General features: G+C 38.3%; 1 protein-coding gene across 3 annotated transcripts in view; it reads right to left on the minus strand.

Moving 5' to 3' along the window:
- STRN3 (striatin 3) overlaps positions 1–17209 on the minus strand; it is an 89431-nt gene that overhangs the window by 3619 nt on the left and 68603 nt on the right. For all 3 annotated transcript variants that reach the window (XM_032773253.2, XM_032773242.2, XM_032773234.2), the window contains 6 exons: positions 12628–12803; positions 12432–12479; positions 7121–7242; positions 3271–3438; positions 2638–2778; positions 1089–1196 (listed from right to left, as the gene is read on the minus strand). In XM_032773253.2, the coding sequence (XP_032629144.1) occupies positions 1089–1196; positions 2638–2778; positions 3271–3438; positions 7121–7242; positions 12432–12479; positions 12628–12803 (763 nt within the window). The remainder of the gene's footprint in view (positions 1–1088; positions 1197–2637; positions 2779–3270; positions 3439–7120; positions 7243–12431; positions 12480–12627; positions 12804–17209) is intronic.

Here is a 17209-nt window from a genome sequence, read left to right on the forward strand (position 1 = left end):
AGATCTAGGCTGATATCTACTGGTTTATGAAAGGAGAAGTTACTTTATTGACATTTGGATTTGTGATAATATTTAACAAGGGAAATTTTTGGCCAAGAAAGACTGTCTTTTAGAAGCAGCTGCCAAGATTCGGTGAAAGAAAATAGAGCACTAACTGGGAAGCTAGTACAGAAAGGGAATTCATCATATCCCCCCAGAACAAAGGAAAAATAGCCTTCTCCTAATTACTTAGTACAGGCAGTCACTGGATAAAATGATAGGTCCCACATAAATAACAGAGAGCCTAACTGTTCTTTCACACAATTACAGAATTGCTGACAAGCCCATGGGAATCTTGGGTCATGTTGTTCAGGTCTAGCTGCAAGGAGAGCTGCCTGGCTCTGTTGCAAGCTGAAGCAAGGTCAGAAGCCCCAAGAGAAAAATGTAAAGGTACTGACCAGGCACAGGAGTGGCTAATCTGGAAGCTAACTGGTTTGTGTATGGAAAAAAAAGACCCCAGGCTGCCCTCCACCCCCAAGCAGCCGTGGCGCTCTCAGCCATGCTCCACCCCAGAGCTTTCCCCAACCTCCGTCACCTGAGCAGCAGCAGTGCCCTGGGGCCCCTTAGAGCACCTATTATCTAGTCAGGGGTATTTATAGTATAAGTCATGGACAGGTCACAGGTCGTGAATTTTTTTATTTATTGCTCGAGACCTGTCCATGACTTATTAAAAATACCCATGACTAAATCTTAGCCTTATGGATGATTATCCAGATATTTTGAATTGAGAACCAATCCTTTAACAAGGCCTCAGATTTTCAGTCAGTTATGGATTTACAAGATATGACTAAAATGCAAAATGTGATATTTCACTTATATCAAAGTAAGTATCAGCAGGATTATCTGATTAAGGTTATGAAGATAATATTGGAAAAGTTATATATTTTCCTACTATAAGGGGAATGTCTCTTTTATACTAACATGTAAGTGTGGAACAACAAATTTATGCTATGATCTGCAACAAGTTGTGTGGTAGGACCCTCCCATATCCACCCAGATTTATTTTAAACATTACTCAGCTTAATGCACTAGGTTTTTAGTATCCTTACCCGTTTTATTGTCAAAAAACTTGATGTGTCTATCTTCATGAGCTGTAATTGTTACAGGAAGTGTAGGATGACTTACTACCCTGTTAATATGATTATTTGATTGCAATCCTGAAAAGACAAAGTTATAGGTAAAATATTTGATGGATAAATAGTAAAAATGCAGTCAGCAAGTAATAATATTGCCCAAGAAAACACCATATTTAAAAATAACCAGTGAATTAACAGCATATTGGATGGAACTTCAAGTGTCAGGAAAATTGAGACATTTTAGAATAAAAAAATATGTAATGGAAGAGAAATACATGTGACATGCTCTGGCTTTACAGGGCAAGGTCTAATCCACATGTACTCTAATCAGTGTATTATGAAGATAAAAATTGTGTGATTGGGCTATATGTATGAAAGATATTTTAGAGAGGGTGAACAGATTAGGTTTGTATTTCATGGTAGTAATAATGGGGCGTGGGGAGGGGCGTCACAAAAAAAGATAAGCTATGACTCCTCACCTACTAACTAGATTCTCTTTTCCTATGCACTACACAAATGTCTTATTTCTACTTAAATTATTTAATGATACATGTAGCGTCTTTAAAACAGTCTCTCCTATATCTCAGTGTATCATTTGCCTTGTGAAAGGATACTTCGCTGAAGTTTTGGATTTCCCTTTTGATGTTTAGCTATTTAAGTTTTTTATCCTTAATCAAAGAGATATGTTCCTCCCTTTATATGGCATCTATCTTAGTATCAAGGCCAATATAACAGACTATGATTCTCTATAGTTTCCTTTCATAATCTAGCTGTCTCAGGGTACTTAATACTAGCCATTAAATATTACTGAGGTAAAGACTAGACAAACTGAGCTGTTACATATGAAGCAATACGTTGCCCTCCTACAATACTAGATTTTCAACCTTATTTTACTGAGAAGGGGTTTAAATACCCGCACCTACAACAGGGCAACACTGATGTTATATTGCACTCTCAGCACTGGATCTGATCCTGGTGCTCAGCCTCCTGGTCCAGAAGACAGAGAGAGTCTACAATTAAGACATACTGATTCTACACTTTCTCTTTTGCGTTAGAACCATAATGCTTGCACTTAACACATTCATGCATATGTCTACGTAGTTAGAATTCTGTTCCTTCATATTTAATTCAGGGAACTGGTTCTTGAAAAACTAGCTAATTTTTTTGGTTTTTGGCAAGGTTCTGTCACTTTCAGCATCTCTGTAACCCTTTCTGAATTATCGTCATCCTTATCCTTCAGATCATTCCAGAGTGTCTCTCTCTTTTTTTTTTAAACACAAAGATGAAAACATTTCCCTTTGCCAAGAAAGTTACTTTCCCTCATTTACTACCCTATTTCTATGATTTGACATCTCCACATGACAATCAAAGAATAAGAAATGGTCAGAATAGAATTAAAATGCAAATTTGTGCAATACAGAAAAAGAGGAATAAAGCTCTTGTAGCTCACCATACACTGAAGCTTTTGAAAGAGCACACATCTAAGCTGCATGAGACACAAAATTAATTCATATTAACTTACCAGAGTCTATCTGTGATGAGAGTATTACCAGTGATTGGGATGTTTCTAAATCATAAATGACTGTGCTGCCAGTGCTAAAAGATGTGACCATATGAGCAGGATCACAACCTATAAAGTCAACCGATGTAGGTACTCCGTGTTCTAAGGAGAAAAGAAAAAAAAAAGATTAGATGGAGAAATTAAACCCTTAAGATATCTTACAGGCTTAAAAAGGTTTAAATGATCTTTCCTATTTTTCTTTCACAGTAATTACCAAAGAAACTCCTTTTAGTAAAATGCTTTAAAAAGAAATAAAGCAGCTACCTGAATTATCAGCAATAATAATAATAATCAGCCATTTTGAAAAGTAAGATTGCCAAAACCAGCTAAGGTTTGTGCAGAACTCATTCCACTTAAAGAGCTAGCATCTGAAGAGGAAGGATGGATGGCTGTAGAAGGGAGTGAAGGCTTCACTTAAGAGGTTCATCACAGCTGCATTTCCTTGGAGCTCCAGGAGTTTTCCTTTTCTCCTAGAAATACTGCAAGTTGATACTTGGTTCGGGCAAACTGAGGAAAAAAAACTTATCCCCTTCCCATCACACAAATTTTTAAACAAAAATGCCTTTTTTTTAAAAACGCAAACACCACACTCACCCTTTTCTCCATTGTAAGTGCAAATGCAGGGCAATTTTTCTGGTGGATTCCATAATCTAATAGTGCCATCTGCTGAGCAAGATAGTAAATGATTCTTTATACCACTATAAGCAAGACCCCAGACTGCATCTGTATGAGCAATTAATGTGCCAGCTAGAACGTTTGGCTCTAGAAAAGAAAAAAATATTCCAAAGTTAAAAGTTAAAGCTTTTTACTGAAGATGAGAAATACTAAAAAAACTTTACCCCTAGGTACAAAATAATTCCTAAGGTAAACTCAAAAACCACAGTTGATATTTTCCAGCTTTAGTAATTAATAGAATATACACATCATAACCATGTAACAATCCTGTAGAAATCAGTAAGAGAAAATCTAACCAGTAACCAACAAAAAATTCCCCCCAAAATAAAAGGGAGATTATAGAATTCTGAACTAAACTGTAAAGAAAAATTAAAATTGGATCCAAAGCAGACACTTGTATTTTTACACATTGTGTGTGTTAATTTAGTTGTCAGTCAGTAGATGAGGTTGGAAACCTAATTTCAATCTCTATGTTCTATAAAATAAAATGGGCTAGTACAATGAATATTTTACATAAATCAATGTAAATGTTTTCACGCAGTAATATGCTTTACTGGAAGCATATTAATAATCATCATTTTCCTAACACCTATAATAATATGATATGATTCACCTAGAACTCTGATGTACAGAAAGAATTACTATTTTAATAACAGTTCCATAGTTACAGAGCCAACCAGATGATAAGTTAGGTAGCAGTTACTCATTGATCTGGATTGCAGGCACTTCCATCTTTAATCAATAGTATAATATAAATTAATTTCCATAGGTGAAGGCACCTCAGCTGTTCGCCATGACAAATGAGTAAAATGGAATTAAATGGATATAAGTAAGGCAATTTTTCTTTCTTAAGACAACAGAAGGGGGCTGGCCAGACACAGCCTGATGCTCTTTTCTGCTCCTGTGATGTTTCAAAGGGATGTCCAGTTATAGGGAGCAGAGAAGCTGAAATGGGCCTTGTTTGTAGCTGGGAGAGAGGGAGAAGAAAAGACTCTGAGCTCTAGCAGCTGCTTTTACCAGGCTCGCCCTTTTCACAAATCTGACAGCCCTAGGCTTCTCGTGTAGAGGGGTATTTATCCCCAGTGCCAACCTCCTCACCAAAAAAATGACATGAAAGAGCTCTTGGAGGCTTCCTTTCTGCTTTGGGGTGAGTGGCTCCAGAAAAACATGTCCTTTCTTCCTCTTCCCCTCCTTCTCCAATATACTTTTAAACTTCCTTCATATAGATTTGGGCATGACCGGTGCAGTGGCATTATTTATTTATGAGGGAGCAGAAAAGGACAGGGAGGGAAGGAACAAAATGAGGGGCAGGGATACAGAAATCTTTTAATGAAAGGTTCCAGAGTAGTAGCTGTATTAGTCTGTATCAGCAAAAACAAGTAGTCCCTGTGGCACCTTAGAGACTAACAAATTTATTTGGACCTAAGCTTTCATGGGCTAGAACCCACTTCATCAGATGCATGGAGTGGAAAATACAGGAGCAGGTATAAATACATGAAAGGATGGGAGTTGTCTTACCAAGTGTGAGGTCAGTCTAACAAGACAATTCAATTAAGAGCAGGATACCAAGGGAGGAAAAATAACTTTTGAAGTGGTAATGAGAGTAGCCCATTTCAGACAGTTGACAAGAAGGTATGAGTAACAGTGGGGGAAGTTATTTTTCCTCCCTTGGTGGTACCACAAGGACTCCTCGTTCTTTTAATGAAAAATGTAATTCAGAAAGAAGCTAGAAATATCTAACAAAACTGCCTCTCTAGCTGGCATTCCTCTGACAAGCCTTAAGAAAAATTCACTCAGGGTTCCCAAAACAATGCTTCCATCCTAAATATAGGGCTGCTCACAGATGGACCCAGTTTTTTTCTGAGCCCTACACCAGTTAGGCTTGAAGAGTCTTCATTAAGGGAGTGCCAGATCTTGCAGTCAGATGTTCAATAGATACCAATGATTCACGCATACACAGTACCAATAATGGAATGTCAGCATGAGCCTGTAGAGGTGATTCCAATAAATCTGATGGTACCATGGATGAGGGAGCTGAAGACATTGGTATTGATCTTGTAGCTGTATAACCTGGGTCCCTTCACCTGCCCTGGGCAGGGGCTTCTCAGGCCCCCCACTCAGGGCACGTGGAGGGTCTGCCACGGTTCCCCACAGCTCCCAGCACCATCTCCCCCCGACCTGGCTTCGGCCGGGGAGGAAGGGCAGCTTGGAGCTGCAGCCTGGCCATGGTAAGAGATGGGCAGACAGCTGTGGCAAACCCTCCACCTGCTCTGAGCAAGGATTTGGAGCAGTCCCTGGGCAGGTCCACAGGTCTACCCCGACCCAGGCCAGCATGGAGACCAACTGGGAGCCGCAGTGGACCTTCAATCTGCCCACAGTGCAGGGGGGAGGGGTTTTAGAGCAGCCCTAGTCATGTCCCCACCCCCAAAGCTCCCCGCCTGGCCAAGGGCAGGTGGAGGGTCCGCGATTCTGGGTGGGCTCCCCACAGCTGCCTGTGGGTCTCCCCGGCCAGGCACCAACAGAGATAGTTATCAGAGAATGAGGCATCCCCCCTGCTGAGATCCTTGGATATAAAGTGGTGTAGAAACATAGAACTTTTAAAACTGTTTTCTAAGTTCTACTGAACTGTCATTAAAATGATCAAGTGTACATAAAGACAAATTAAGCTGGAAATTAAAATACATACTACTTCGATGAACAAGCATTTAAAATTATCTTAAGAGTGACTCTGGAATAGGATATTTTAAATATCAGATACTGAAGATATATTAATTAGTTCAAGATAGTGGTACTGTTTTCAGTGAGTAAAATCTACACAGATCACGTGGAAGATGATAAAAAGCTTTTAACACTACCGCCACAAAAGAAACAAAACCAAAAAAATTAAAGGCACTTTTCCTGTGACTGGAAGGAAGGAAGAAAGGTAAATATATCTTTATGTACACTTGATAATTTTAATGACAGTTCAGTAGAACTTAGAAAACAGTTTTAAAAAGTTCTCTGTTTCTATCTATCACTTTCTATCCAAGGATCTCAAATCACTACACAAAAAGTGAGCAAGAATTACCCTGATTTTACAGGTGGAAAACTAAGGCACATACATTAAGCACTTGTCTCACTCAGAAAGCCCATCAATAGCTTTAGAACAAAAATAAGGTACAATATCTGTACTGGAAGAAAGGGTATAAGCCTCTTTATCTGGGGAACTAAAAATTATCAGAGAATGAGATAATATATTTTGTCATACTTATACATTTGATGTACAACATACACATATCCCACCTTCAGCATACACAACACAAATGATATCTCTATACTGTAATCACAAAGTACAAGTGCAGCGCAAGTAGACATACCTGAGCTAGCTTTAATCTACTTAACTTGGGTACCAGAACAGTGAAGCTACAGCAGCGTGTGCTTCAGCACAGACTACAAATGCCCACTCAGAACCCTGGGGAATTACTTGTCGGGCTAGCCCACACAGAAGTGTGAGCTACTACAGCTTCACTGCTCCAGTACTCAAGATACCTGAGCCAGTTACAATCTAGCTATGTTTACTTGAGCTGCAATCACACCTTGTGACTGCAGTACAGACATACCCAAAAGCACATTAATAAAGATGTTTGTAGTAATTAAAAAATGTCACAGCTTATCTGAATAAGAGCACTTCATGAGCTTTCAGAACCACTTTAGATTCAAACAATAATAGTATTAGAAGTCTCATCAAAGTCTATATGCTGACAATCTTTCATTCCCAGAAGACACTTACCATATGTATCATAAGGATCCACATTAGGGCTAGGCATATTCCACCACTGGATAGTTGCATCAATTCCACCACTAAAACACTGTTCTCCACTGGAACTAATTGCCAATGACAATACAGGTCCACTGTTAAAAGAAAAAAAAAATTTACTACTGGCTAAATAAAGTAAGTCAGAGCAGAAATGAAAATTGTAAAAGCATGTGTTTATAAAACACAAGACAATGAAAACCATTGCATTCATTTTTCTCTGCAAAGTTTAATTTCTAATGAAATAGTAAAATGATTCCATTAAGATGTTCTTTGCAACTTTATTAATGGTGCTTGAAACCAATGGCATAAAAACCTCACACTCCATAGAAATAATCTTACCTACAAATATTTCTATTAAGATTGAATGTATTACATAAAATTCTATGGGAAAGAGAGTGATTGAAGAGAACTAATAATTGATGACATCAAGAAAGCTGCAATGTTAATGTCTATTGTGCTTCAGCCTTCATTAAAAAGGTTAAGGGTGACCAGATACTCAATTAACAACAATAAAGGGGAAGGAATGAAAGCCAAAAGAGGGAAACAGGTTAAAGATTATTTAGATAAGTTAGATGTATACAAGTCGATATGGTTAGATGAAATTCATCCTCTGGTACTTAAGGAACTAAGCTAATGCAATCTTGGAACTGTTAGCAATGATCTTCAAGAACTTGTGGAAGGTAAGTGAGGTCCCAGAGGACTGCAGAAGGGCAAGCATAATACCAATCTTTTAAAAAGAGGAACAAAGAGGACCCAAGGAATTACTGACCAGTCAGCCTAACTTCAATACCTGGTAAAATACTGGAATAAATTAAACAATCAATTTGCAAGCTCCCAAAGGAGTTTATAAGAAATAGCCAGGATGGATTTGTCAAGAATAAACCATGCTAAACCAACCTAATTTCCTTCTCGGACAAGGTTACTGCCCTGGCAGAAGGAGAACAGTAGATGTGACAGATCTTAATTTAAGTGAGACTTTCGACACAGTTCCAAATGACATTCTAATAAGCAAACTAAGGGAAATGTCGTTTAGACAAAATTACTATAAGGTAGGTGGCACAACTGGTTGAAATGCATACTACAAAACAGGGAATAACTGGCTAGTTGGTAGTACTTCTGAAAATAATCTGGGGGTTACAGAGAATCACAAACTGAATATGAGTCAACAACAATGTGATGCAGTTGCAAAAAAAGGCTAATATTTTTGGGTGCATTAACAGGTGTCTCATTCCTGAGACACAGGAGATAACTGTTCCCCTCTATTTGGTAGTGGTGAGCCCTCGGCTGGCATACTGTGTCCAGTTTTGGGAACTACGCTTTAGGAAAGATGTGGACAAACTGCAGAGAGTCCAGAGGAGAGTAACAAATGATAAAGGTTTAGAAAACCTGACCTATTTGAAGAAGTTAAAAAAAAAACTGGGCATGTTTAAGTCGTGAGAAAAGAAGACTGAGAAGGGACTTGATAACAGTCTTCAAATATGTTAAAGTTGTTATAAAGAAGATGGTGATAAATTGTGCTCCATATCCATTGAAGGCAGGACAACTAGTAATGGATGTAATCTGCAGCAAAGGAGATTTAGGTTAGATATTAGAAAAACTTTCAAATAATAAAGGTAGTTAAGTTCTGGAATAGGCTTCCAAAGGAGACTGGAATCCCCATTATTGGAGGTTTTCAAGAACAGGCTGGACAAACACCTATCAAGGATGATCTAGGTTTACTTGGTGCTGCCTCAGCTCAGGGGGCTGGACTATATTACTTCCACAAGTGCCTTCCAGCCCTACAATTCTGTGATCCTATAAGGGAAAATGTTGGCTGCCATCACCACACAGACCAGGGACACTGGGAAGCTTCACTTCATTTCTTGGCACAGTCCCCACCTGTCTTCCATAATGTTGGAGGAAGAATCAACATCTATTACAGTCCTTCCAGGGCCAGGAAAGGGGGGAAAGGGGCAGGGCCCTGCCTGCACTCTGTGGCAAGAAATGAAGACAGGAGCAGGGAGCTGGGCCAGCCCCACAGGACAGGAGCCACCACTGTGGGATGAGTGTGAGGTGGACTTGATCTGTAAAATGCTCCGTCCCACCGGGGACAGAATGCGACCTTCCTACATGGTCCCCCCATTTTCAAAAAGCGTGTCCATGATTTCACACACCATTTCCTCCTAAACCCATGACTTTTCTGTGACTTTTGATAAAAAAAATGCTATGACAAATCTGAAGCCCTACACAAAGTCTCTCTAGATTATTTCAGACACAGAAATGCTGCAGGACCGTGACACAAATGTAGTTGGATTTTTAATTTTGGATTATCTTGTCCATCAATTTAGGCAATAACATTTATAATAGTGCAATAGGTTTACTGCATTTACTGTTTTGAGATAGGAGAGACTGGGGATAAACATTGAAAAAGAAAAAAGTCTACATCCATTACACCACTTTTGAAGAGTAACTGTCATAAAATAATAAAAATCAAAAAATCCACAAGCTATCTAGAAATACCCCCAATTTTTTTCTCCTTTAAAAAAACCAAAACAAAACAAAGCACAGAACAGATAATATACTGGAAACAATGACAACTCTCCATAACAGTATGCTATCTACCTTTCTGTACAGATATTTAGGGGTTCCCAAACATCACTGCACCATAAGCCCCTTCTTACAACAAAAATTACTATGCGACCTCAGGAGGCAGGACTGAAGCCTGAGCATGAGCTGAAGCCGTAGGGCTTTGGCTCTGGACCCCAGCAAGTCTAATGCCAACCCTGGCAACCCCACTAAAATGGGATTGCGACCTGCTTTGGGGTCCCGACCTACAGTTTGAGAACCGCTGAGATACATTATAGAGATTCGTAAGATCTCATCTGCTGAGTTCCTCAGAATGTTCCTCCTGAGGCAATTCTGTGCCACTGTTCAGGAGCAGAATTCATGTCATCCGCAGATTTCTTTGTTTTCCCGCAGAAGAATGACTTCTACAGGGAAACAAAGGGAAGCTGAAAGAGCAGTCACTTGCTCCTCCCTGCCAGCCAGTACAGCCAGAGGAGATGTCAATCATCACTGGAGGACATGGGCGGGCTGAGCAAGCGTGGAAGTGAGCGAACGAGAGAGACTGTCCCTTTGGCTTGCTATTGCAGGATGCATATCATGGAGGGCTGGGGCTACAGGATGTTTGGAGGTAGGAATGAGGCAGGCTCTGTGAACTCAGGTAGAGTATAATGTAGCAGCCTGCCTGCTTAGTTGTCATCATTGTTGTTAGCATACTGTTCCCATTCTTAGTGAATTCCAAAGGAGATTGTGGAGCATAGAACAGGTGTAAAAGTTTTAAGAGTCTTTTACATTGCCAAAGTTGTATAAAGGAGACTTATTGTAAATGACAGTATGGTTTTATAAACGGTTATAAAGCTTCAGTGATTAGAATTGGGCTAAATTTTGGGACTGAAAAATGTTCCTATCAGAACGTGCTCTATGTTTACTACTGACCTTTCTGGAGATGATCAGTAGCCAATATAAACTGTGATTTTGATTCCTCAACTCTCATTTATTTTTCAGTTGCCTATGATGTAACACTGAGCATATGGCTGCATATATTTGTTGACTAATATTTGTTGCTAGCTACTTTAGACAAAAGGGGTTTGGGGATTTTCTCCAATGCTCCAATTCTCCATCCATTGTATTGTCGTTTAAATAAATTACCAAAATAACTGAAATCGGCATGTTTATATTGCATTATTTTGACAAATATAATATGCAAAATTTTGCAGAATTTTAAAATATTGTGAGCAGAATTTTTCATTTTTTGGCACAGAGTTCCCCCAAGATTAGAATGTGCCTAAGCAGTTATGACCCCTGCAATTCTCACAAGAACAACTGTACTTGTTCTGACCTAGCACAGGGCCAGGTCCTGGGGCCACAGGCTTGCCTCCTTTGTGGGCTAGCATGGGATTGGAGATTTATTTTACCACCTAAACTATTCTGTCAGAGGGAAGGACAATCCATAAGTATTTCTGGATGGGAAAGCAGCATACGCCATTTTCAGAAGCAGAAAGTTTTCCACATCTTCCCCTCAGAGCATTACTTTGGAGCTTGTAGTTGCTGGATGAAGGACCGGTTATTCTTGAATGCCATACCCAAGAGAAAGGAATTTCCCCTCAGTGCATCAACATCATGCTGAGTTATTTTGTTTTGCCTTCCTCTAGTTTATTCTGCTGAGTCAGAAGCCAGGGTTAGTTGACTGGGTCTCAAGTAACTGTGCAACAGTTCAGTGATCTGATAGTTATTTACCATCAGCATGTTTTTTATAAATGCTGGATCAGCTGCTTTACAGAGCAGCTGACAGGCTGCACTTGCTTATTTTGTTCTAGTGAGTTTACTGTCGCAACTTGATGGACAAGAGTCCCTTTTGTGGTAAACCAGTTTGCACTAGCCCCTCTTCCCAAAACTTCCATTGCGATATGGGAAGTGGTAATAGGTTTCATGATGTGTATCAGATGAGACACCCATCCAAACACAAAAATAGGTAAACTCAAGACGCATGGGACACAATGGTTTGGCATTGCAGATCTTCTGGCTGAAGTCTTGATCAGGCTTTGATCATAATCCATCTTAATTCAACTCTCCCCCAGCCGGACTTCCTGGCATTTGCTTCACTCCCAACAGCTATTTTATTCAAAACTCTGTTGTGAAAACTGATACTTATGTCCAAACTAACCCACCTGAGATCCCTTTTGTAAACCCTTTGTTGCCTTTTGCACTGAATTTGGATTTGTCGCTCTCTGCGCAATTTAGATCCTTCCAACATCTACGTTTCGTCTCATTTTGTTCTTCTTCCCATCCACTCTCTTCACTCAACCCATGCCTGCCCTCTGTATCCTTTTTCATGCAACTCCCTATATGTGAAGCTTCCTTCCTAAATCCATCTACTAAACCTCCACCCTCACCTCCTATGCGTCTTCTCAAAATCCACTTAAAGCAGACTTTACATATTGCATAAAAAACCCCAGCAGTCTTCATTACAGAACAATTTCAGTGTCTTCTTCCACATCCTCTGTCCCTTCCCCTTAAGCCTTCTACATTTGTTATCCCTTGTTGTTGTCATTGTTCTTTTATCCTGACAGTGCAGTCCTCAGGACAGAGACAATTTTTACTCGATTTATAAACAATTATGCACATCTTTGGCACCACACATATATAATGTTAATAAAATTGTGATCTTTAAGCCTAAACATTTTACTGAATCCGTAATAGGTGGCAATGGCTGCTTCTGAAGTATTAACTGGCAAACACTTACATGTGGGCCCTAAACGTGTAGATAGGTTCTACATCTAAAGAGGCACTCCTGAAAAAAAACAAAAACAGAAAGGTGATTATACTAAACTATCTGTTAAAATGTTATGAAACTGAATATAATGAAAAAATTTTGAGAGACAACTCAGACAACAACATATACCTCAAGCTTAAAAAAAAGAAAGCCACCATATACTTGCTTTTTGGCAGGAACTGTTTTCTGTAAGTTCCAAAGTTTTAAAGTATGGTCCTCAGAGGCTGTAACCAGCACAGGCTCTACAGGATGAAAAGCTAATGTTCGCACACCATCAAAATGGCTGCGTAGCGTATACTTAGGATTCCATGTCTTCCGAAAGGCATCTTTATTGGCTGGCAGCTAAAAACAAAAACACACAAAAAAATCCATGTAGTAACTTTAATGATTTTGTATATAAAATTATATACTGTATGTTAGTGTTTGAAGACTGAAGTGTTTAGGACATGGATTTAAGTAAGTACCATTTTGCTGGAGATACAAAAAATTAAGCATTCATTGCTAGCTCTGCAACACCAAACAGAATTTTGAGAGTTATATCAACAACACTGAGACAAAACCAAGGAGTCTGCAAAAAAGGCACAGAAATTTAGTAAAGAAAGCCTATTTGCCAAATGGTTTCTAATTTCTGGCACGTTTTTTAAAATTTGCTGACAAGTGAGAAATGAAATATAAAATGCCACTGGAAAGTTTTCCAGTGAACCAGTATCCATCACAATTCTTCATGTTTATAGGCTACAGAACTAAAGAGACAACCAATATTTGTGCACAAACTAATCAATGTAAATATATTGGTATTTCATATAATATCTGGGGGAAAATTATTTAATATCTCCTTTTTAGCTTTTATGATCCATCTTTCCAGAAAGGTATTCAGGATACCAAATCAAATCTCAGTACCATCTAAACCTGCAAAAGCAAGTTTTTCTTCTGTTGTAATTGTAGCTTTTGCATCAGCTGTAAATAGAAAAAAGTCTATATAACGAATACAGGATTAATATTATTCCCAATCTTTCTAGGCCCACACAGGCTAGAATTAAAAAATTATTACTGTTTAATATTGAGTTTAGTAATTTATGCATCAGTTCTGTATCTTGCAAAAAGCCATACCTGTTAAGAGACAAGAATACTTATTGACTATGACAATGGTAGCAAGCAGTAAAAGCATCTTTTCTAAAAATCCTGAAAAGGACTAGATTTTTTTTTTTTTTTTTTAAACTTTAACACAGCATTTTTGATGTCCTGTGGGAAATACACTTTTAAAATACTACTCAAATCTACTGTTACTAGAGTCTTCATTTTAAAATCTGAAAAATGATTTATTTTCTTAGTTTTCTCTTTTCCTTTTCAGTGAGATTTTCCTACTCCAAGAAAGCCTTAACTATCGCTGACATTTGCTGTATATAATTGTAGTCAGACTGGATGATCTATTGCCTATGTTATGCAGGAGATCAGATTAGATTATCATAACCATCCCTTCTGATCTTAAGATCTATTCTACGAGAAAATTTAGCTGTAATTTCTGTCAGAAAATACTATAATAAATAGAATTTTAATAAAAACCTAACTACTTTTAGGGAAATAAAATTAAAAAGGAGAAAAGTTCAAAAGAATGAGATATTCTTCCGTTTCAAAACTTCAAATCCATTTCATACACTGCAGCTGTGCAATATAATGAATTATAATTTTGTTCAATTCTTTTAGATAATATGTAGAATATGTAAAAAATCAAAGAAAAACAGAATCCAAAGAAAGAAAAGAGCTGCACAATCACGATCTGATCCTGCATAGTAAAGAGGTTATCTTGAAAGGTGATTAACATCTGCATGGTGGATTTTGTAGAATACTATACAAGCTGGCCTGATTCCTCTTAGTTCCAATACGTTTAACTAAAGAGTCAAGTCCTTTGTATCTGGAGGCGGCTCAGGTGGGCTCCCCAACATGTACCTCATGAACCCATGAGAAATATCTCCATCAGAAGAAAGTTAAACAGCACTGACCTCTTTGAACTTTTCTGGGGTCTAACCACCAATTCAGTGTTGCAGGACAACTTTCCTGTGCAAGGGCTTATTTTAACTTTGGATATGAGGCTTGTTAGAGTCATAAAGCTGTCAACTAGGAGGCAAGCTCTGAATGTTGTCCAAATCCATCAATCTCTGAACTGACAGGCAGTTCTACATTAGGAGATGTAGAACTTATCTTTGCAGCCTTGTTAGTAACTTCCGTGCTTTCATCTTGTGAAGATGCTGGTGAGTGGGGTATGGAGGACAACAAGGCTCTGGTTATACTTAAAAACCAGTGTACTGGAAGAGGGTGGGGGGGAAGTGGTTCTGAGCCTGGATCAGAAGCTAGTATTAGGGCATGTTCCACCATGAGGAGCCCACATTTTATCTCCCTGTATTTTTCTAGATCTGCTTTTAAAAGATGACCAGCTCTTACACTTGGTGAGTATGTGGGCGTCTCCCAAACAGCAGGGGCTCTGAGAATGTCCATAGCTAACGAGGGAAGATTCCAAGCAAGAGAAGCAGTAGTTGAACCCTGCGGATCCTGACATACCATGGTAACAAAGACCCCTGAGTAGAATGCCTCAAACGGGGAGGGGAAGAGAGTGTTAAATGGGGAGGGAAAGTAAATAGTTTTAGAACTAAGGAAACAAACCTAATACTAAAACTGTAAAGCTAAGCTAATGGTGAAGCTTGAAGTGAACACCAACTAGACCCAGGGTTCTCAAACTGGGGGTCAGTACCCCTCAGAGAGTCATGAGGTTATTACGGGTGTGTGTGTCACGAGCTGTCAGCCTCCACCCAAACCCCACTTTGCACCCAATATTTATAATGGTGTTAAATATATAAAAAAAGTGTTAATTTACAAGGGAGGGGGTGTCTCACACTCAGAGGCTTGCTATGTGAAAGGGGTCACCAGTACAAAAGTTTGAGAACTACTGTGCTAGATGCGCCATCTCAAACCATAGGGTGGTTGCAAAGAAACTGAGGGCAGTTCGTCTGCACAGCTTCATAAATCCGCATTTGAGGCCTGAGAATGGCTGAAGCGAAAGTATGGGCTGAACAGGTGCTGCCACTGAAGATCTCCAATCAAAGGTGCATGTGCACCTGAAGTAACTGCAATGGAGCACTCATAGGGACACTACTCAAAGAAGAGGAGACTGTTGTGGCTACTTTGCTGTTATATCTTCTGATGAGAGACCAAGGACAAACAACAACACATTTATGGCCCAAAGGATGTGGCAATTCAAACAATTCCAAGCTTGGACACATGGGGCGAATACCACCTAGAAGAGCATGCATATGGATGTCTCCTCCAAGAAGAATTTGGGATCTAATCCCACAACAAGAACTGTGGGAATTTAGGTACATTACTTAATCTTTCTATGCCTCCAATTTCCCATCTGTAAAATGGGAGTAATATGCAGAACATCCTAAAGTCTGAGCTGAGGCTTAATCAAAACACAGATCCTAAAATGGGACCTTGGGATTAAAGCACTCATTTTTATTAATATAGTTCAGTGCTAAAATCCTCCCATAGCTAAGGATAAACAAAGTTTGAAGAACTATGACAAATAAGTTTAAAAGTAATGAAAAACTAAAGTCAGAAAATTGTAACTTTTCCATTCAATTTTAAGTAATCAAATTTAGTAGGTTAAGAATATTGTTTTTTCTCAATCTCTGGGCCTGAAACCTCAGAAAGTTCAAAGCTTTAAAGTTACTGAACTACTTTTCCTCAAAACTTGTTTTATAGATTTCACTGAAACGTTACAAAATTAAAACCAAATCTGACAATTGAGTGTGTTGTAGCTTACTGTAAGCTACTACATAAAAACTCCAGGTTGCTTCATATTATCTGTATTATACTGCACTTGATAAATTTATAGTTATACAAAAACATAATATGTTAAGGCCTAAGCATAAAATTTATATCTTGGATTTCAACTTCATCTTTCCATTTAAAATTTTTTTTTTCTAACTTTTTAGTACCTGATTTCTCAGTGTTAATGCTAAATTAAAACTATTTCATAAATAAGTCAGGTCTTTAAAGGTAACAAAAATTGTATATTATCTAATGCAGTAAAACCTCTAAAGCCAAGAAACTCCTGTAATGTGTTTGTAAAAAACTTTTTTTCCAAAACTACTTAATACCTCTTTATTTTTTGTAGAACGAGATACTATAATTAGTCTTTTATAGTCCAATAGAAGTGTGAGCAATTAATGTTTGTCATTTTAGGAAGAAAAATATCCATCACTAAATCCTGAAATATGGTAGAATATATTGAAATATTTGATAGAATTCAGGTTCATACCATTTTGAGTAATACTGAAGAAAAACTTTTTTTTTTTAAACAAAGATGTACACTTCTAACACTTAGGGAACTTAAAGACCCGAGGGTATATTATAAACACAAGTTTTCATGTCATAAATGTGCATAAAATGAAATGTGTTTTTTTAAGAAAACCACTGACAGTATTTTCCCAAGAGAAATATTTACATACATCTTAACATTCAAAAATGCAAACAGACTCTAGAATCCAGAAAAAGTTATAGAAATAACTAAAGCATGAAAATGTCTTATTTGTCTAAAAAACAATGCAACACTATGTAAAGACTTGCCTGGACAGATGGACGCACACAATCCCCTACCCCAACCCAACATCAACATTACTAGCCAATACAAACTCCATATTAAAAATGTTACCATGGGCAGTAATTTTGTGCACAGTGGAAAAAAAATGTAG

Source organism: Chelonoidis abingdonii, chromosome 4, assembly GCF_003597395.2.
Source record: "Chelonoidis abingdonii isolate Lonesome George chromosome 4, CheloAbing_2.0, whole genome shotgun sequence".
NCBI classification, from domain to species: domain Eukaryota; kingdom Metazoa; phylum Chordata; order Testudines; family Testudinidae; genus Chelonoidis; species Chelonoidis abingdonii.